The sequence below is a fragment of the Tenrec ecaudatus genome, chromosome 4, assembly GCF_050624435.1.
Source record: "Tenrec ecaudatus isolate mTenEca1 chromosome 4, mTenEca1.hap1, whole genome shotgun sequence".
In the NCBI taxonomy this organism is placed as follows: Eukaryota; Metazoa; Chordata; class Mammalia; order Afrosoricida; family Tenrecidae; genus Tenrec; species Tenrec ecaudatus.
In genome coordinates, this window is record NC_134533.1 from 187,212,984 (window position 1) to 187,234,887 (window position 21,904).

At 41.4% G+C, this 21,904-nt stretch overlaps 1 protein-coding gene across 1 annotated transcript in view; it reads right to left on the reverse strand.

Moving 5' to 3' along the window:
- Nucleotides 1-5,422: 5,422 nt before the first annotated feature.
- Nucleotides 5,423-21,904, reverse strand: part of NR1D2 (nuclear receptor subfamily 1 group D member 2) — a 40,273-nt gene continuing 23,791 nt past the window's right edge. The window contains exons 7-8 of the mRNA XM_075547160.1: nucleotides 18,449-18,659; nucleotides 5,423-8,853 (exon numbers count right to left, since the gene is read on the reverse strand). Coding sequence (XP_075403275.1) covers nucleotides 8,657-8,853; nucleotides 18,449-18,659 — 408 coding nt within the window. The 3' untranslated portion in view covers nucleotides 5,423-8,656. The remainder of the gene's footprint in view (nucleotides 8,854-18,448; nucleotides 18,660-21,904) is intronic.

Consider the following 21,904-nt stretch of genomic DNA (forward strand, 5'->3'; position numbering starts at 1 on the left):
GCAAAGGACATTGTGTTTAATAAAGTAGTGGGTCATAAAAATAAATGAATAAATAAATAAATAAATAATCTTTGAGTCCATCTTGAGATGGACTAACACAGTAACTACAACAATGGCCCAGACCAGGCTGCGTTTCATTCAGGGTCGCTGAGTCAGAGTTGATTTGATAGCACTTAACAAGGAAGCAAATGTTTACAATTCAGGATCAGGAATCCACAGAATACAGTTCTTCTTTCGAGCCTTCTTAGTCATGCCCACTGGCATGTCTCTCTGCTCCTTAGCATCTCAGCCACAAAACCCCTTGGCCTGTGGCCTGCTTGGGCAAGTATAGATTTGCCAGTAATACCTCAGTCTGCCAGTAAATGCTCTGTGATAGTCCTCAGTGTGAATGCACTCAGGTATAGATCTGTGGGCTCCCCTCTACTCCCCCATAGAACACCTGGAGGAAACCTACTCTGCCAGCAAGGCTCCTGGCAGGTGTCACCTTCCTCACTCCATGGGCTGGGAAGCCCACCGCTCCATCCTGGGCTGCCTCCTTTGCTGTCACTTCTTTCGCACCTCTCGTCCCCTCGGGTGGTGTAGTGCTCCACCTCCTGGATTGTGAAGATTCAGCACAGGTGTGAGGTCTAAAGGACCTGTTTCCAGTCCTGGTTCTTGGCAGTACTGAGATCCCCCACATTCTGCTTCTGAAAGGGCTCATCTTATACCTCATGGGATGCCAAAATCAACCAATTCCCTAAATGCCATGTGCCTTATTTACATTTGCATTAGCAGACTGTCCAATCCCCTTAGTCACTAACAAATCAGATTTGCATATCCTATCCAATTATTTGCATATCCTACCCGTGAAGGCACCCTGAACGAGATGGATTGACACAGTGGCTTCAACAGTGGGCTCAAATAGAACTGTGAGGATGGCACAGTACCAGTTGTTGTACGTAGGATCGCTGAGTTAGAGCGCCTTGACAGCAGCACCTAACAGGAACCACCACCCCGTCGTTTGGAAGGTATCACAAAAACTAGCTAGAGAGCTATAGTGAGTACTAAGTACATATAATACACCGCCATAATTAAACGCTAATGGTAAAAGTGTGTATATACAGGTAACTGCTGCGAATGTCTTTCCATTGTGCCCGCAGACACTTGAAAAAACTACCATCAAGCCGATTCTGACTCATGGTGAGCCTATTGGACAGGGGGGAACCGTGCCGGTGAGACTCACTCTTCATGGAGCTAGAAAGCCTGCAGAGGGGCTAGTGGTTTCCAAGTGCTGACCTTGGGGACCGCCGCCCCCTGCAAAATCACTACGGCATCGGGGCTCCTCAAGGAACATCGTTGGCAAGATGTGCCCGGCTTCTTTGAAGAGTAACGTTTAAAGGACTTAGGGGGAGAGATGAAAGAATGAACCAAATAAGCTTTTACATGTTTTAGTAGTTCCCCTATAAAATTTTACTTTGGTTGGGATCAAGAACTAGTAAATGCCTTGTGCAGGAAGGGTCTCGGCTTGGGCATCAATTGCTCGCCTACAAATCCAATACCTCCTAAAGCAGAGACTGGTGAGCCCCTGGCCTCAGCGGGGACTAAGCTGAGGGGACTGCTACCCAGTGTGCAATTCGCTGTACTCTGAGACAGGAAGCTCTGCCAGCTCTCAGCTGAAGGTAGGAGCTGTGTGTTCTGTCGCCCGTGCCATTTCTGTGCCTGCTCTTTTCTGCATGTTATTTGCCTATCATCACATCACAAGCGTTAGCCCTGGAGGGACACTGCGGCATTCAGCTCAAGCAAGTTTTCAGAGGGTAACTAAGCCGAGAGACCATGAAAGGGCCCTTCTCAAACATACTGGAGAACAGGAGGAAGGTATAGGGAAACAGAGGACGGATCTAGGAAGCAAAGCTATGGATAGAGGTATAAACATAGGTGTGGACATATGTAAATACATTAATTTATAAAAATAGAGGTATTGGCCTATGTACATATCTTTATATGGCAATACTTTGAGGAAGTGCAGACTTTGGGCCTCTGCTCAAGCCCTCCCTCAACGCAAGAACACTTTGTTCTAACAACCTGGCATTCCTTGGTGCTCACCCCCTGGCCCCCGACACGATCACTGAAGACCAAATGGGTGCACAAGCAAATGTGGTGAAGAAAGTTGGTGGTGCCTGGCTATCAAAAGATACAGCATCTGGGGTCTTAAAGACTTGAAGATAAACAAGCGGCCATCTAGCTGAGAAGCAACAAAGGCCACATGGAAGAAGCACATCAGCCTGTGTGATCATGAGGTGTCATCAGGATAACAGGCACCAGAAGACCCAAAGCAAAGAAACAAATAAAACATATTGTTGAGAATGAGGGGGGTTGGAGCAGAGACCCAAAACCCATCTGTAGACAATGGGACGTCCCCTCAAAGAGTAGTCACAAGGAAGGGATGAAGTCAACCAGGGCACAGTATGGCACCAACGAAACACAATATTCCTCTGGTTCCTTGAGGCTTCCTCATCCCCTGCTATCATGACCTCAGTCCTGCCTTTCACTGCATTCTGTGGCTAGACCAGAGCGTGTGCGCAGGTGCAGATGAGCTAAGAGCTCACGATACACAGAATCCAGGAACAGGAATGGGAGTAGGGGATAGCTGGGGAGAGGAGGGTTAGAATGGTTCTGCCTGTTCAGTTATTTATAGGTTTAAGCCTTATTGACAGTGATTAAAAGGATCTGTCTGCAAGCTAACATTCCATGACCCATGTAGCTTCTCCATCACCCCTACCCTCCACCCCCCACTTTCTGTGTATTGACCCTAGTAACCACGAATAAACTGGTATCTATTAAAAATACAGGCGAACGGAACTGCAATTAAAAGGGTGTTGGCAAACTTCAACAAGTGCTGACAATAGTCACACTCAAATACATGGAATTTCCCTTCTTTGTCAGTAACCTTAGTTTTACCAGTTACGTCTGCCCTTGATGACAGCGATCATAAACACTGATGGCATTGATTCCCATATTAAACCAACCCAAAATCACTGCTATGAAGTCATTCCCTATATACTTACTGAGGGACGCCTAATGGAATATAGGTCTGTTCATCTTTGTCACCAGTTCAGATCCTGAGGAAGTTACTGGGACTCGATTGCAAGTGATCATAGAGCAAACCCCAGCTGTCCGTACAGTTCCCTGCTGAGAAGTGATTACCGCACATCAGCAATCCATTCATCTGGCAGTAACTGGTCCCTTCACTTCACTCAGGAAGCACTCAATGGGACCAGAACCTGAACACACAGGGAGTCTACTTCCTCCCAAAGCCTTAGTCTCCTGTCACTCCATCTAAGGACACCCCCTTTCCCCATCTACAGCATTTTCTGATCTGTGCATGGCTGTGCTGTTTCCAAAGGGTTTTTAAGGACATCTCCTCCTAGCGAGCTGAGGTAAGTACTGATGGGAAGAATGTATTTAGGTGCTATAGCAATGACAGGAAACTCTTATGTATGGGATCCTTCAAAGGAGCTTCACCCCTTTACCCCTCAGGCCAAGAGATGGGGCTAAGCTCCCTGCATGCGCGGATCGGAGAAGGTAGGCAAACCACTCAGCTAAGGAAACTGCCCCGTGGCTCTTCTGTACCAGTGAGCAGCAAGAGCAGACCCTGGAGCCCCAGCAGGAGGGGTTGAAGGCGAACCCTCCAAGGGGCTGTGACCTGGAGACAGTGGAACCCTCCAGAGCTTGGCTTCCTGATCCAGAAAATGCCCTTATCTCATGGGGTTTGGGTCCACGAAAAACACATTAGAAAGTATCTTGGCATTTCACCAGTAAAAATGAAGGAAATTAACCAAAAAGGTATAAACCATAGGAAGATGTGTTAAAATAATTAAGAAAGATGATGAATTGAATATAACCTTTTAAAACAATTGAGTGCTAAATTTATACTTTGATTTTTAACTAATGGCTGATGATAACATCCTGCTCCCCAGGATCTATCCTCACACACCAGCTCCAGGACCCAGTGGGAGAACACAGCTTTCCACTGTGAAACTCTAGTTGTGTCTAACTGCAGAGCCTAAAGAGGAAAGAAGATGGCTACTGGGAGGAAGCCTAAGGAAATGAAAATTTATAAGCAAAGTAAAACAAGGGATATTGATAAGGTTAAGGAGGAAAATGAGACCATCAAAGCTACTGTGATTGAGTCAATTCCAATTCATATTCACCCTCCAAGGCTGTATGGGAACTGACCGTCTCATCTTTCTTCCACAGAGCCACTGGTGAGTTTGAATGCACGGCCTTGCATTTAACAGCCCAGAATTTAACCCAGTTATTAGGATTCAGAAAACGAACTTGGAGAGAAAACACGCGTGCATGCACGCATGTGCGCACGCGGCGACTGCCGCCACCACCCCAGAACCCTTTACATATCCAACTTCAGACTCTAATATCAAGGGCGAAAAAAATTAAAAACACCGTCTAATTTTGTAATTGAGTCCTTTTAAAAACCCGGATTCTTCTTCAGTAACTTAAAATGAAATGTATGGGAAGTGCCCATTTATCTGGGAATTGGCTGTCATTGTTCGGTCAGGCGCACGAGCTCCAAAGTGCTGTTCTCCGTGAATCTGACACACCGGCGCTGGAAAGCTAGCCTTCAAGGGAAGGCCGCAACACAGGCCAACGCTGCTCCTCAACTCTCAGATAGAAAAGTTAAGAAAAGCAAACTAACACATTTTATCACAGACCCCAATGAATATTTTTTAAAAATCCGTATCAGACGTAGCATTTTCAAAACTCCAGATGCATTTACTTAAAATTGTGGGGGGTTTTAACTGCAGTACAGGGGCAAAGACACAAATGCACACAAGGATTGGGTCCTCTTCCAAAGGGGGTAAAAGGGTAAGGACTTCTCTCCCCTTCCCCACCAGTCTTCTCTCACTTTCCATGGGGCCCAGTTAAGGGCACAGCAGAGACTCTTGGTGAGTTTGGGTGAAAACTGCATCCCAGTAAATGAGTCCCTATGCAGGTTAGCTTTCGAGGACAGGATATAGACAGGTCTGTGACCGTGTTTAATCTGATCAGTTCTCCCACTTACCACCTAATACACTCTCATAAAAAGGAATGGATATTGGCAGGTAATGCGGCTTTTTAAAAGTGCCCTAACTCTGGCGGCACGGTGTGATCCCTAGGAAAGGGAGGAGTGGTCTTGTTGAAACACACCTCCTCTCATCCTCGGCTGATTCTTGGCAAGGGCAGGGTCGCCTTCCACTCCCATCACTTCCTTCCACAAAAGACTGCCTTTCCAGAGAGTGAGTGACCCACTGGTTCAGTTCCATTTCAGAAAACAGTGCTGGTCCTTTGTGAAACCTCCACACTCTGAGATCTTCTTTCAAAAAAAGAAAATCTGCATACAGATATTACTTGAAACAGATTTATTTAAAAGATAGCTATGCCCATAACTTAATGAGTTAATAAACACTTTGTTTTGGAAATGTTGATGGCAACATATTTATAAGTGTGCTTAATACTACTGAATGATGGATTGTTACAAGATTTCTAAGATACCCCCCACCCAATAAGATAATTTTTAAAAACATATTTGGTTAGAAATAATATTTATTTACCCCTCCTCCCCCCATGTACAAGTTTACTTTTCAGAAACATTCATATCCACACATCAATTACAGTTTGTAGAAAATAAACTTAACTCATACTTTGTCAACAATATATTTCTACCATTTTTAAAGCAATGTCCATTTTATTTTTCCTTGTTAGTCCAGAACAGTTTCAAGTTTTGTTTTATATCCAATCAATATCTTTGTTGAGAACTCACAATCTCCTGACAAAGCCCCTCCCCCCACCCCTAAAAAAATTCTATATCCTAAGTGATAAACTCTTCTTGTACATTCAGCAAACTTTACATTAGCAAAGAAAAAGAGTAAGTGAGATAGGTATTTATTTTACTTTCGTGCACAGTAATAAATCTAGCTGAGCTTCTACACCTTGCTTCGCAATGATGTTTACATAAAATAAATCATCTTACCAAGTTACCGTGGTAATTTCTTAAAATGCAGCCAGGAAAGCTATACACTTAATTCACTGAAACAACCTTCTAAGTTTGAAAGTCATTCAGCCAGAAGCGCCATCCCCTTTCCCTCAGCTATTTCTCTAAACACCTGACTTCTCGGAGCTCAAGCAAAGAGAAACATTAAAAGCACAGAATGGAAGCGGGGGAAGGGGGAAGAGCTTGCTGACATAATGCCCTTAAGTTTGCTGACATAATGCCCATATTTTAACTTTAAAATGTGAAATCAGAATTAAAGCATCACTGAATTCATACAGTACATTATTAATAACTCAACAGTGTCCCACCAACCCAGAAGTCACTGCCCTGGTTGTCTTCTCAGAATTTTCTAAGTCCATAACCAATGACTCGATCAACAAATGTGCTTGTAAGAGGCTGCTGGTTTAACTTTAGAAGTTTCAATGTTGGACTACTTTCAAATACAGAAATGTTCTGCATGGCAAATGAACTATTTTGCTTCCCATTACCTACAGGAAGAATTCACTCAAATAAAATTTTCAAGACAAAATGCAAATCTATAAAGCTATAGATAGATGTGTCATGTATACATAGAGTGAACCTAACAAGTCTTATAAGCAATACGAGCATAGTTCTGATTACACAATCCTAAAGACTTAGTAATTGTTTTAAAGATACATGTTATAAAGAGACTTATTTGCAAAAGGCAAAAATTAAGAATCAACATGATCTTTGAGGTTTTTGATATTACTTCAAAAAGCTGCTTCTATCTCCCATAGAAGAAAACTATGCATTTATCATAGGACAAAATAATTATAAAAAGATAATGCTATCATGTAAAGAATTCACAAAAATTATGCTGTATATCCCAGAAAGGTCCTACCTACTTAAGGAAAATCACAATTATGGTTTACATTATAGTACAGATATCACCGTCACCATTCCTCTTTAATAATGAGAGGGTTTAACTTTTTTTTAACTTACTTAACTAGTGCCACAGAAATTCAAGTCCCGACAGCAACAAGTTAAACAAGTTTACAAAATAAGGCATTCTGCTCATATGTCATGATGGGTAACAAGTAAACTGGGGTCTTCTCATTTTTATAATTTTATATAATAAAAAATTATAGAGAAGGCAATCCTGCCCAAAAGCAATAGGTCTAATTGTTACTTTCAAGGGACACAGCAAACTATACATAAAATCCTCACTTTGGCTATTTCTCCGACTGTCCCAACAGAGGCCAATCTTCTCTCCATAACACGGCCCAGTACTAGACATGCAGGTGAAATGTATGTGACGATTCTACTTTTAAGTCTATAGGTCACAAACCAAATGGTTTTTCAAGTTACACATGGAATGTAACTTAACAAAATCCCTGTAGTGTTATTGGGGGGAAGCGGACTCAGAACACACATACCCCTGGTGCACATACACAAGCATGCACACCAACACATGAAACACCGGTTCTTTAGGTCCAGAAAGAATCCAATGTCCTTACCACCAAGCTGCAGCATGGGTACAAGGACAGCAAAGCGACATTTTGTTTAGCACAAGGTAAAGTTTTGATGAGCTTTAAACGAGTCCCTTGAACAACTTTACCAAGATGAACTCCAAATTACATGTATCTTAACATTTAGACTCCAAGCCTGTTTGCACTTGTACGTTAAGTGTTGCTTAAATTAACAAAAATAGAGCATAGATTCAATATTCTACCATCTAGACATCTTAAAGCAATGGTTATGTAATCAACAGGTAAAATGCACCTAATTTGGGTCTTTTGACACCTCTTATTTTACGTTTATTGTATGATAAAGTTCTTCACAGTTTAAAATATTGTGAAGACATCTATTTATGTATAACTATATTCACATACACATTATGTACACACATTGTGTATTTTATGTATCCATAAATACTGAGTATGTACCAGTAGGCTACCCCAACATAAGCAGGGAACCTGAATAACAGACTGGTGTGGGTTGTGAAATCATTTCCCCAAAACACTAACAACATTATGAATAACTGTAACAAAAATTTTGCCTTTTTCACATCGTGCCTCTCTCCTAAAAAGGTACATAATATGGTTTGTAGACATGTTTCCTACTTCCATGAGGTGAGGCACTGGGGGCACTACCAGATCTTAAATGCCAAAATCAAATGGCCTGCCCAGGATCACACACTAAGAACAATGGCAAGGTGAAAAATAACTCCCAAAGTCTCCAATTATCAGTTATATGGTACTCTGGTGAAACCCATTCACTAGAACTGCTAACACAGAATTAGTTCCTAATCCTTACATACTTGTGATTGTGCGTTAAGGGTCATACCACAGGGAGATTAAAATGATTTTTGGTTTTTGGCAGATGAAAAAGTCTAACACTCAGTGTGATTATAATTCAGTGTAACTTCTCCAGTCAAAGTGGGACACAGCTGATTGGTCTATCGGGGAGATGCGGTCAACGTCTAGCTGGGGCTGAAGAGTTACTTCTCCACCCCAACAGCTCCTCCGAGGTCACAGAGCACGCCTCAATCTCCTAAAGTCTGAGAGGCCTTCTTCAGCTCCACATACGGTATGCACATATAAATAAGCATTTTAGCACAAAATGTACAGTGAGCATCAATCAACTCATGTTTGAATAACAAAGGTATTAAGGGTGAACTTTAAAGGCCAAGAGCTCCTCAGAGTGCATGTTGTTTAACGATCGAAGGTCTGGCAACTTTAAAAGAAGTTTTGTAAAAATAGAGGCCTCGTTTGGGTGGTTTTTCATGATTAAGGTCCTTAGTGCACGGATGAGGGTTTCCTGCAATGCCTCCACAGAGTTGACGTTCTCTATCCCAGATCGATCTACGGGGGACAGAAGGGAGAGATGAAGGGCATTACTGATACGTTCTTATCATTAACATCAAATACAAATTCCTCTTCATCAGTCCCACTAATAAATTCAAAACAAGGTTTGATACAGTTGAACAAAAGCAAAGGGATGTGAATTTTTAGCTCCATTATGAATTTTTAAACTATTTCATATATTAAGGTACACACATCACATACACACATGAAAACTCAGAATTCATTAGCTCTTAGGTATTTTTGTTCTAAACGAGAGGCTCTGATATTTAAAATTAGATCTTACCTACTGATTTCACCTGCTTCTAATTGGCGAAAGAAATGTACATTAGAAATCGATTTGTACTGCAAACCATAGCCACGTTTCTTAGGTTACCGTGTGTGATAGGGTGCTGGAGGCAGGACTCGCCCCATCTGCAACCCTCTCCTCCAGGGCTGGGTTACTTGCTTCTTACAATAAAGCATGAGGTGGTCACCTGCTACTTCTAAGGTGTGTTCACAAGAGCTGTGCCCGCTCACTCACTGTCTCTGAGAAAGCCGGCGGTAATGCTGTGAGCTGGCCTCTCCAGGCAGCAGCCTGCAAGGAGCTCATCATTCCTGCCAGCCCTCTCCTCAGTCTGGAAGCAGATCTGACCCTGGTTAAACCTTCAGATGAGACCACCTTATAAAAAGGTTTAAACTGAAGGAATGCATGCGAGCCACACCCATCCTCCCAATCCTCTGAAATGGTGTGATAAATATTAGCGGGTCTTTTATAGTCGTTAAGATTGGGAGTAATTTGCTGTGCAGTAAATAGCACATTGTGAAGCTTTATGTACTAGTTACAATATCCGGCCCTTACTTTCATTAGCATACTGTACTAAACTCGTCATACAAAATATACTATTAAGAGCTAAATTGTGTACCAATAATGTTATACTGAAGCCTTAAATGATGCACTTGTGAACGTGGCCTTGTTTGGAAAAAAGTCTTTGCAAATGCCATCAGTTACAAGGTCATACGGGAGTAGGGTGGGTCCTAATCCCTCCGGAATGGTGGCTTTTAAAGGCGAAGAACTGGCTGAGCCTGAGTCAGAGAGGCAGAAGATGCCTGCACACACATATCAACAAGCAGCAAAAAAGCACCCAGGGCAGCAACAGCCTGAAGCTAGGAAAGAGTCATGGTCCAGCTTTCTCTCAGAGCCTTCTAAGCGGAGAAAATAAAGTTCTGTTTCCTAAAAACCAACCACTCTTGTGATCTAGGTAGTCCAAGGATTATGCCTAAGTTGGAGCAGTTGGGTAGGATGCTATGTCAGATGTCTGCCAAAGTACAGTAGACAGTGTACCTCTCTTTACTTAATAGTGATGCACTTCCATATATGCTAAGGCACCTTTAACACAATGTGATATTATTATGAACCACTTTATGTACCTCAAAAGTTTAATGCAAAATAGAGGATTCATTCTTACTTGCAGGTTATAGGGAAGTCAGATATTGCTGTCTACACTTACTCCAGCAGCCTATGAAAGGAAGACAGTTGATACACTAGAGATCCAGTAGGAACCTGCTGAACTCACTGCCCTCCAGTCAATCCTGACTCACAGAAACCCTGTAGGCAGATGAACTGCTCCTTCGCGTTCCGGGACTGTAACTCTTCATGAGAACAGAGAGCTTCCTTCCTCCTGTGGAACAGCTGGTGACTTCAAACTGCTAGTGCCAAGTTAGCAGCCAGAGCAGTAACCCCCTAGGGCTGCTGGAGCAGAGATAAGCCCCTTCAAATTAGTCAGCCCAGGTAGTTGGCACCACCACGTATCTGCCAATTAGTTACACTGTGGTGGAATTCCATGTTGCCGTGAGGCTGGAAGCTTATGCTACCAGTGTTTCAACACCGCAGGTTTCAGTGGAATTTCCCTAGCATTCATGCTTTTTTTTTGTATGTGGTCCCTGAAAAGGGTCACTTGGAGGGCCAGCACTGAAAGCAAGAACTACAATAGTAAAAGGGGAAAAGGTTTAAACCTAAAAAGTGGAAACAGATTTTTATTAATATTTACCATATATACTCCTGTATAAGCCAAGTTTTTGCAGCACATTTTGTATGCCATTTTTGTGGTAAATTTAGGTGCCTCGGCTGATATTCAAGTCAGCTTATACTCAAGTATATACGGTAATAAAATTTGGATTATTGCAACAAAAGTGGCCTAATTATTGGAAACAAGAAACTAAATAATAATGTTTGGGGAGTCAATTTTTCAGCTAAAATTGTTTGATTGGTAGGAGGACTCTTTTACCTTGGACTGCATATTCAGGCACCGTCAACTTTCTTCAGCACATTTAAAATGAACTTTTAAAATCCCTTTTATATCTGTTGTTTGGGTCTTTCGATGATTATTGTTTGGCTAACTAATGCTTCTCTGATAACTTCAGGAATTTGAATGCCTACATCTAAAAATGTAAATCTCATGGGGGGAGGGCCTCTAAGAGAGATGTGGTGGCGATTGTACCATTGATGTGATTGAACCATTGAACTGCTTAATTGTATGCTATGTGGATTATGTAGCAATAAAACTTTGGGAAACAAATAAAAATGTAAATCTTACTAAAATTTCCTAAAGGATCCACTTCTAATGCCATAACACACACACACACATGCAATTAATACTGATGCTTGGCTGTAATATTAAACTGTTCTCTCTTAAAAGAAAAAAAATCTAAATAGATTTATTAGCAACGATCCTCTGGAGATTGTGATATCAAAATGCAGAGCATGAACTCAAAATTCAGCTTGTAAATGGTGCACTGAACTGTCTACTTTAGGACACATCTGCTTCTTCTTGAAGTGGTTCCTTAGCTGAACCCCAAACCTTACTCCTCAACAAATCTCTAATGCAGACTTAAATAGCTCAATTCTTTCAGTAGAAGCAACTGTGAGGACACCCACAACCTCATCTACATAAGCCCTGGGGTTTTTTTATCTTTAATCATTTTATTGGGAGCTCACACAACTCTTATCACAATCCATACATACACCCATTGTGTAAAGCACCTTTGTACATTTGTTTCCCTCATCAATCTCAAAACATTTGCTTTCTACTTGAGCCCTTGGTATCAGCTCCTCATTTTCTCTCCCTCCATTATGAACCCTTGATAATTTACAAAATTATTATTATTTTGTCATATCTTACACTGTCTGGTGTCTCCATTTACCCACTCCTCTGCTGTTCATCCCCCAGGGAGGAGGTTATATGTGGATCCTTGAAATCGGTTCCCCCTTTCCACCCCACCCTCTCAGTATTGCCACTCTCAGCCCTGGTCCTGAAGGGATCATCCGCCCTGGATTCCCAGTTCCTATCTGTACCAATGTACATGCGCTGGTCTAGCCAGATTTGTAAGGCAGAATTGGGATCATGATAGTGGGGGAAGAGGAAGCATTTAGGAACTAGAGGAAAGTTGTATGTTTCCTCATTGCTACACTGCACCCTGACTGGCTCCTCTCCTCCCTCAACCCTTTCGTAAGGGCATGTCCAGGACTTGGGTCCCCACTCTGCAATTCCCCTCATTCACAATGATTTTCTGTTCTTTGATGCCTGATACCTGATCCCTTTGACACCTCATGATCACACAGGCTGGTGTGCTTCTTCCATGTGGGCTTTGTTGCTTCTGAGCTAGATGGCCGCTTGTTTACCTTCAAGCCTTTGAGACCCCAGACACTATTTCTCTTGCTAGCTGGGCACCATCAGCTTTCTTCACATTTGCTGATGCACCTGCTTTGTCTTCAGTAATAGTGTTGGGAAGGGAGCATCCTGGAATGCCAGTTTAATAGAACAAAGTATTCTTGCATTGAGGGAGTACTTGAGTGGAGGCCCAATGTCCATATGCTACCTTAAAGCCCTGGTCTTAAACCTACATGCCAGTCTCTAATCTTCAACTGGAAATGACTGCTGTCACTCCAGAAAACTTATCTGAACAATTGACCTTGACATAATTGCCCTTCTCTCCATAGTATCAGGTGTCTGCCAATTTCACAGGCAAACATCTTCAGTTATACTTAGAACATACTACCTCTACCCTGAGTTCCACATATTAAAAAAAATGCCATAAATTCCAATTCATGGTGACCCCAAGTGTTATGGAATAAAAATACTCCACCAGGTTTCATGCTGCCATCTTTATGGAAGCAGACCACCAGGCATTCCTTCCACAGTACCATTTGGCAGGTACAAACTACCAACCTGTAGGTGAGTAGTCAGGAGCAACTGGCCAACAAGACCCAAACCTTCATCAAATGTAGATGATAAATTTATCATTTCCACTTAGTATTTCTAATGTTTTCCCCTATTCTATACATCCTAATTTTCTAAACTTTTCTGGCCTGGTGCCCCCTTTTCACAAAAAAGGTTACTCAGTACCCCCCCCCCTGGCAATTAAGAACTTGTATTACAGCCCATAACCAGATCAAGTGTAGACATGGACTTTTGCAGGCCCACCCTCACAAGAGAACACATAATCTGAATGGCAGGTGAATGGATAGCTAAAAGATACCTGTTTGTTAATAGTGATTTTATTTTGGTAATATAATCATGTTTATTTTCCTCTTAATGTGTTCTTATTTTAAAAGCCATATATTTTTAAGTATTTTACTGTTTTTTCAGTGGAAATGGGTTTCATTCAACAGTTTCTACACCAGCTTAAACAGTCACTGAACAACCAGGAGAGAAATAACAAGGATGCTGACACAGTGTAAAAATTGTAACCCGTGTTGTTGAGTGACTGCTGCAGTAACCTGCTTTTCCTGCCCCTCTACTCTCACCTGCGCTTCAGAGCAATGGTTGACCATTTGATCACATAGCTGATGTTTTTAAGAGTACGGTATTTACATGGGACACTATTTATAAGTCACCCTATTATTTAGCTAAAAGGTGACTTCAGGGGGTAATTTGGCTCAAGGTTTAAATAATACCTCAGTGTGACAATCTCAGGGGAGCAACAGACTCCACTGTACCAGGAAGTCTGGATGTTTTAACAACTTGAGGTTAATGAAACCAGTTTATTCTTAAAATCAGAAAGAAAGAAAAGGCTTTTCTAAAGGCAATGAAAGCAAGGTAAAAATATTTCTGGTAGAAACTATAAATGAAGTGAACAGCACAGTTCACTGCAAACAGTTCCCTTGTGCCTGTGAACTTGTGGGGTTTGGTCCCTTCATCTCCCCCGCTACACCCTGGGTTCCAGAGAGTTCATCCCAATGCCTCAGCGCTCACATGACTTTACCAGCCTCTCAGGCTAACTCCACAGCCCAAATGACTCACCAGCATAAAAATGTTGAGCCTAGTTCAAATCCTTGCTGTTCATGGCTTGATGGTTCCCCTACATAACAATACTTTAATTAGTACTTTTCGTTCCCCTATTTCAGGGAATATTTCCCTTTCAATTCATACACTGAAGCTCCTTTATTTGTCTTTTTGTCCCTGTATCCCTCTCTTCCCTGAGGTGCACCCGGATTCTGACTACCTTCTCAAGGTTCTGCCCTACAAAATCTAGCTCAACTCCACCTTCCCTACAAGGCCTTCTCAGGTGACTTTACCTCCTCTGCTGTATTTAATTTATTTAATTCGGTCAGAACTTCAGAGCTTAGCACCACACAAAGCATTTTATGTTAGTTCTCTCTCTTAAAACAGAATGTAAACATTTAAGAGCAAGTTTGTCGCAGGGGGCTGAAGTGGAGAGCAAATGCCTTGAGAATGATTGGGGCAGGGAATGTATGGATGTGCTTTATACAATTGATGTATGTATATGTGTGGATTGTGATAAGAGTTGTATGAGCCCCTAATAAATTGTAAAAAAAAGAAAAGAGGAGAAAAAAATGATTAGGGCAAAGACTATACAGATGTGCTTTATACAATTGATGTATGTATAAGTATGAACTGTGATAAGAGTTGTATGAGCCCCAATAAGTTGCTAAAAAAAAAAGAGCAAGTTTGTCTCTTTTGCTATTTTTGTCGTTACCTAACACACAAAAGGTTTCAAAAAGTCCATGAAAATAAACCTCACCATCTTTTCATTCCATTTTCCTACAAACTTTCTGAAGCTCCATCATATTCCCCAGCTATCACAAGTATTACCTTTCATTTTACAGTAATAGATTTACCAATCTTTGTTAGATCAAACCACTATTAAGTACTTATCAAAAGACTCTAATTACAGAGGAGTGGAATCCATATAATCCAAAATCGAAGGACCAGTATCAGAGTCTAAACTGTGAGAAGCCGGTGTGCAGAAGCCGATGGATGGCAGTGGGAGCCCGAGACTCATTGGTGGAACTATGTAGGCTAGAAGCCTCCAGAGAGCTCGCCCTGTCTACAGTGGAGGGAGGGGAGGAAAGTGGTCACTGAACAGAGTGCTTGGGAGAGGGGACTATAAAAGATCAAAGGCATCAATCAACTGAACAGTTAGAACCTTGTCAGTAGATCTCCTCTATGATGCAGGCTGGACCTGAACTGGCTTCCAAAATGTTGTGTATTTTTGGTTTGTACTGTTTTGTTTGTTTACATAAGGGTGTTGAGGGTAGGTACGGTGGTGGTGGTGGTGGTGGTGGTGGTGTAAACAGGAAACAATGTCAAGGAATCCATGAAGAAAAAGATTGGGCACTATGGTAAATTGTACAATTCTACTAGACATGATTGAAATATGGAAGGATATATGTATCAAATCCTAACAAATTTTTAAAACTGGGCAAAATGCAGAAAGAACAAAAAGACTACTAAGTTAACAGGTAATCCTCACTGACATAATTCTTTCATAATATTCAGATGTCAGAAATTCAGTTTCAGCTACCTATTTTAAAGACAGAATGCTACAAAATACTCCAAGTAGTTATCTACTGATAGGTACATAGTGCCCCTTTCAAAAGGTCTTCTTCTTCAGTTATTAATTTATATAGTATAGTCAGTCATACAGTCAGGGTAGGTAACTTAATCCTTTAAAGACGGAATTATTTTATGCTTTCAATTTTTTTGTCAAAATCATGTTTTCAGAAATGAAAGGTCTTTTGAACAAATAAATAATTTCCCCCGATGTCATTGGGAGCTTTTACAGATATTATAATCCATAGTTCAACTTGATCAAGCATTATACAATTGCTGCCACCATCATTTTAAAATCATTTTCTTTCTTCTTGCACTCTTTGATATTAGCTCCGCTTTATCCCCCCACCCCCCAGGAACCCACTATTATACTAAATATTATCATTATTTCTTTCTGTGTTTGCTGTATCTTATACCATCCGATGTATCTGTTCACCTACCATTGTGTTCTTCACTCCCTTAGAGTGGGGTTACATTATAGTCATCGTTGCTATTAGTTCCCCTTTTCCTCCCCACACCCCTGTCCTGAAAAAACTTTTCAGTTTGTTTGTTGTTGGGTTTTTTGAGGTAATATGGATTTTGATAGAATTAGTAGGACATCTGTTTCCTGAGAATCCCTAGGGTGGCTGGTGGAATGAGGTCATGTCTTCAGATTCCGAAAGAAGCCAAAAAGGTAGGTGAGCATTCAATTTCCCAGGGCACAGAAGCCTTACAATGCCTAGGTACAATGTCTTCTACACAAGAGGAAGTATTTAAATAGGAAATTTTAAAGTATTAACAAAATATAATAAACTCTCAACTGTTTTAAAATACTAATAACGCCTAAAAATAACCAGTACTTGCATCCTGGATGCCCCTAGGAAAATCTCTAGGTCTCTGTTTGAAATTTGTTACTAAAAGTAACAATCTCTGCCGTCGTGGCTACTGTCTGAGTTGAAATACCTACCATATATACTCGAATATAAGCCGACCTAAGTATAAGCCGAGGTACCTAATTATTACCTGGGAAACCAGGAAAAATTGATTGACTCGAGTATAAACCTAAGGTGGAAAATGCAGAAGCTATTGATGAGTTTCAGTAATCAAAACAAATGAAAATAAAATTACTGAAAATTGAGACATCAGTAGGGTAATGTATTTAAATATTTATTTTAAAAACAAAAAAACATAAAAAGACAAGTCATTTAACATTAGTAAACCAGCATAGTAAGTGGAAAATATGTTCAACAAAAACAATAAGGTATCAACAATGATACCTTAAGAGTACTATTCCTTGAGCTCAATCAGCAACGAAGCTAAAATGCAAAGAGTTAAAATCCTTCAAAACTGGATTCCTCATCAATGAGATCGCTGTCATCACCATCACTGCTGTCATTTTCATATAAAGCGCAGTCTTCACTGCCATCCATAGCATTACTAATACTACATTTCTGGAAGGCACGTTGCTCCATGTCTTCTGGAATGTCTTCCCATGCATCTCGAACCCACTTTGCTAGTAACGCTATGTCACATCCTTCACACATGGTCTTTAAAAGGCTATTCAAAGATACACCCAGAGGCTGCAGTAGAGATGTAAGCCCACCTGGAATAACAGCTAAAATAACTTTACTAGATTTTGCCAATTTTTTTATGTCATCCGATAGGTGGGCTCTGAACATGTTCCAAACAAGTAGCGACGGCTTTTTCTTTAAGGCTGCTCCTGGTCATCCGTTCCAAATTTCTTCACCCATTTTTTTGTTCCATCTTTATCCAACCAGCCTTTAACATGTGCATGCACAGTAATTCTTGGTGGGAAAATGATCTTTTTAGGCAAGGTCTTTCTTTTAAAAATAATGACAAGACGCAGCTTAATTCCATTAGCCAAACATGATAGAACAACTGTAAAGTGTTTTTTTCATTGCCTGTGGTTTTGAGAAAAATGGTTTTTTCTCCTGAACTTGCCACAGGTTCTGTTGCTTGGAAGATCAAAAGTCATGGCAGTTTCATCTATATTCCCAATCTCTGCCAGGTCATAATTATAAATCCTTCATTGTTTTACAATAAATGACTGGAATGATAATTTTTTCTTCAAGGTCTTGTGGCAAATTTCTGGGAAATCTTTGTTCTTTGTCTCAAACATAGTAGGCCAAACCTACTCATGAAGCAGGTTCACCATTCTGCTGACACAGCTAATTTTTCAATGCCTGGTGCCTTATATTTGTCATCCTTAGCCATTTGTAGAGCACATATGCGGATTCCCATTCGTGTTACGCAGTAACCATTTTGACAACACTCCAAAACCCATTTATGCAATTCACTCTCTAGAACCCCATAAAAAGATGTTAAACCACAATGAGCTTTCTTAGCTTTTGGAATCTGTTCCAAGTCAGCCTTCATTTTCCGCCACTCCCTCATTTGCTTTTCATCAACACAATTCCCTACTTGCAATACTGTTATTGCTGTCTTCTGCTCTTGCCACAACCTTCATTTTGAAACCAGCATCATATGACTGGCATTTTTGTTTTGGTTCAAGAGTATCCATTTGTAATAGAATACAAAAACAAGACTCTGAAAAAGAACTTTCATGGTAATGCCCACCCCCCTCGCCCCTATCCCTGTGACATGTTAGCCGGGAGAAGGGGAGGGGGGAGTCTGTGCGGGCGGGGGATGCAGGATGTGATTTAACACAGAGAGCAGAGACTCTTGCTCATTTCCACTGTTCCCCTGTTGGTCACTGTTTTCTCAGTGTTACACAATTTAGAACCACGTAGCCTTCTTACCTGCAGACACCAAGACAACTGCTGTGAACAAACTCATCTCTTCCTCACTCAGCTGGAGGGCATTCAGCTTCTCACTGAACTCGGACATGGAGTTGAGCAGGTCTCCAGCTCCCATTGAGTGCAAATCGTCCACACTGTACTTCTTTCCACTTAGAAAGGTGACAGTGCGCTCCTTTGCATCAAATAAGGATGCAAACCGGACCATTAAGACCTGGGTGGAAAGAAAGGGAAAAAATACTGAGATATATTCAGAGAAGCATAGTAATATACAGACACAGCTCAGTATTCAAGTCAATCAAGTAATATAATACAAAAAACTTAGTTTTGGGTGAACAAGAGGCCATCTAGCTCAGAAGCAACAAAGCCCACATGGAAGAAGCACACCAGCCTGTGCGGTCACGAGGTGCCAAAGGGATCAGGTATAAGACATCATCAAAAAAAAAAAAGAATCTTACCACAGTAAATGAAGGGGGAAGTGCAGAGTGGAGACCCAAAGCCCATTTGTCGGCCACTGGAGATCCCCTCAGAGAGGGGTTTAGGGGAGGAGATGAGTCAGTCAGGGTGCGATGTAGCACTGATGAAGAATACAACTTTCCCCAGTTCCTAAATGCTTCCAGCCCACCCCCCCACTACCATGATCCAAATTCTACCTTGCAAGTCTGGATAGAGCAGAGGATGTACACTGGTGCAGATAGGAGCTGGAGGCACAGGGAAACCAGGGTGGATGATACCTTCAGGACCAGGGGTGTGAGGGGCGATGCTGAGAGAGTAGAGGGTCAGTGGGTTGGAAAGGGGGAACCGATTACAAGGATCTACATGTAACCTCCTCCCTGGGAGACGGACAACAGAAAAGGGGGTGAAGGGAGACGCCGGATAGGGCATGATATGACAAAATAATAATTTATAAATTTTCAAGGGCTCATGAGGGAGGGGGTAGCGGGGAGGGAGGGAAAAAAAGAGGACCTGATGCAAAGGGCTTAAGTGGAGAGCAAATGCTTTGAAAGTGATGAGGGCAAAGAATGTACAGATGTGCTTTATACAACTGATGTATGTATATGAATGGATTGTGATAAGAGTTGTATGAGTCCCTAAAAAAATGTTTTTTAAAAAAACTTAGTTTTAAAGATTAAGTTTATTCTCACCCAGAACTATTTTTTTAAATCATTTTATTGGGGGCTCTTACACCTCTTATAACAATCCATACATACACCAATTATATCAAGCACATTTGTAAATATGTGCCATCATTTTCAAAGCATTTTCTTTCTACTTGAGCCCTAGTTCTCAGCTCATTTTTCCCCTCATCCACCCTCCCTCCCTCATGAACCTTTGATAATTTATCTTTTATTTTTTCATGTCTTATACGAACCGCTATCTCCCTTCACCAACTTTTCTGTTGTTCATCCCCCTGGGAGGCGGTTATATGTAGATCATTGTGATCAGTTCCCTTTCTCCCCCACCTTCCCCTTACTCTCCTGGTATCGCTACTCTCATTATTGGTCCTGAGGGGTTTATCTGTCCTGGATTCCGTGTTTTAACCTCTTATATGTACCAGTGTACATGCTCTGGTCTAGCTAGATTTTTAAGGTAAAATTGGGGTCATGATAGCGGGGGTGGGGGATATTAAGGAACTAGAAGAAAGGTGTATGTTTGTTTCATCAGTGCTATAATGAACTATTTTCAATTTTTTCCTTTTATTGGGGATCTTACATCTCTTATCACAATCCATACGTTCATCCAATGTGTCAAGCACATTTGCACATGTCACCATCATTTTCAAAGCATTCTCTTCCCATTTCAGACCGCTATCAGCTCCTCATTTCTTCCCCCTCCCTCACAAACCCTTGATAATAGATTATTTTCATATGTTGATCCTTGTGATTGATTCTCCCTCTCTCCCCTCACCCTCCCCTGATCCTCCTGGTATCTCTACTCTCATGGTTGGCCCTGAGAGGTTTATCTATCCTGGACTCCCTGTGTTTGGGCTGTTATCTGTAGCAGGTGCATGTTCTGGTCTAATCTGATTTGTAAGGTAGATATGCGGTCAGGATAGCGAGAGGAAGGAAGCACCAAAGAACTAGAGGAAAGTTCTGTTTCATCATTGCAATACTGCACCCTGACTGGCTCATCTCTTCCCTGTGACCCTACTGTGAGGGGATGTCTAACTGTCTACAGATGAGATTGGCATTGGGTCTCCATGTCGCCACACCCCACCCCACCCCGCCCAATTCACATTGGGTATGATTTTGTTCTGGATCTTAGATGCCTGATACCTGATCCCATCGACAACTCATGATCACATAGGCTGGTGTAAGCTTTGTTGCTTCTCAGCTAGATAGCCGCTTATTATATCTTCAATCCTTTAAGACCCCAGACATACATCTTTTGATAGCCATGCACCATCAGCTTTCATCACATTTGCTTATGCACCCATTTTGGAAGAACCATTTTCTTAAGGAGTTTTTACCAAAGCAAGGTATGGTATACTCACGATATACTCACAGGCCCTGTGATATTCTGAAATTCTTATTAATAAAAATTTTGAAATCCAAACATAAAACTAAAGTAGGCAATAATGCCAATAAGTATCCTACACAAACACATTAAAGAAACACTGGCCACCAAGCATGGTCTCTAAGCCCTTAAAAAAAAATACAGGTAAGAGCCTGAAACACAGAGAATTCAGGATAGATAAACCCTTCAGGGCCAACAATGAGAATAGAGATACCAAGAAGATAAGGGGAAGGTGGGAGGAGAAAGCGGAAATCGATCACAAGGATCAACATATAGCCCCCTTGCAGGGGGGGGGGGGGGGGGACGGGACACACACAAACAACAGAAGAGTAGGTGAAGGGTGACAGAGGACAACATTAGATGTGAAAATAATAATCTATAACTTATCAAGGGCTCAAGTAGAAAGAAAATGCTATGAAAAATGATGACGGCAACATATGTACAAATGTGCTTGACACAATGGATGAATGTATGGATTGTGATATGAGATGTAAGAGCTCCCAGTAAAAGTAGCTAATAAAAAAAATAGAGCAGCACTGCGATGAAGCACACTTGGAAACATTAAGACGCCAAACACAGACACAGTGACACACCAGCATGAACTCTAGTTCATTATGCCCAAACCCAAAGAACTACAATGAACACATGACAATAAAAGTATTGTATGCATGGAGTTATAATTAAAACTAAATCATTCAACAATTATATATCGTTTACCTACAGCATCCCCTCTATTCCATTAAACGGTGGTATTTATGTAAGACATTTCCCTCATAACCAGAACTGGAAATAAAAACAAAGATGTGTTTTAACCAAAGGAGTGAGCCTGCTATTAAGCTGTGGCTAATTGTGGGAGACAGCAAGTAGAAGGACCACAAGTCCTGGAGTCCTGAATGCAGTATGATGAAGTTACTGGTCTTTTTTCACCGCTCTGAGCTTCAG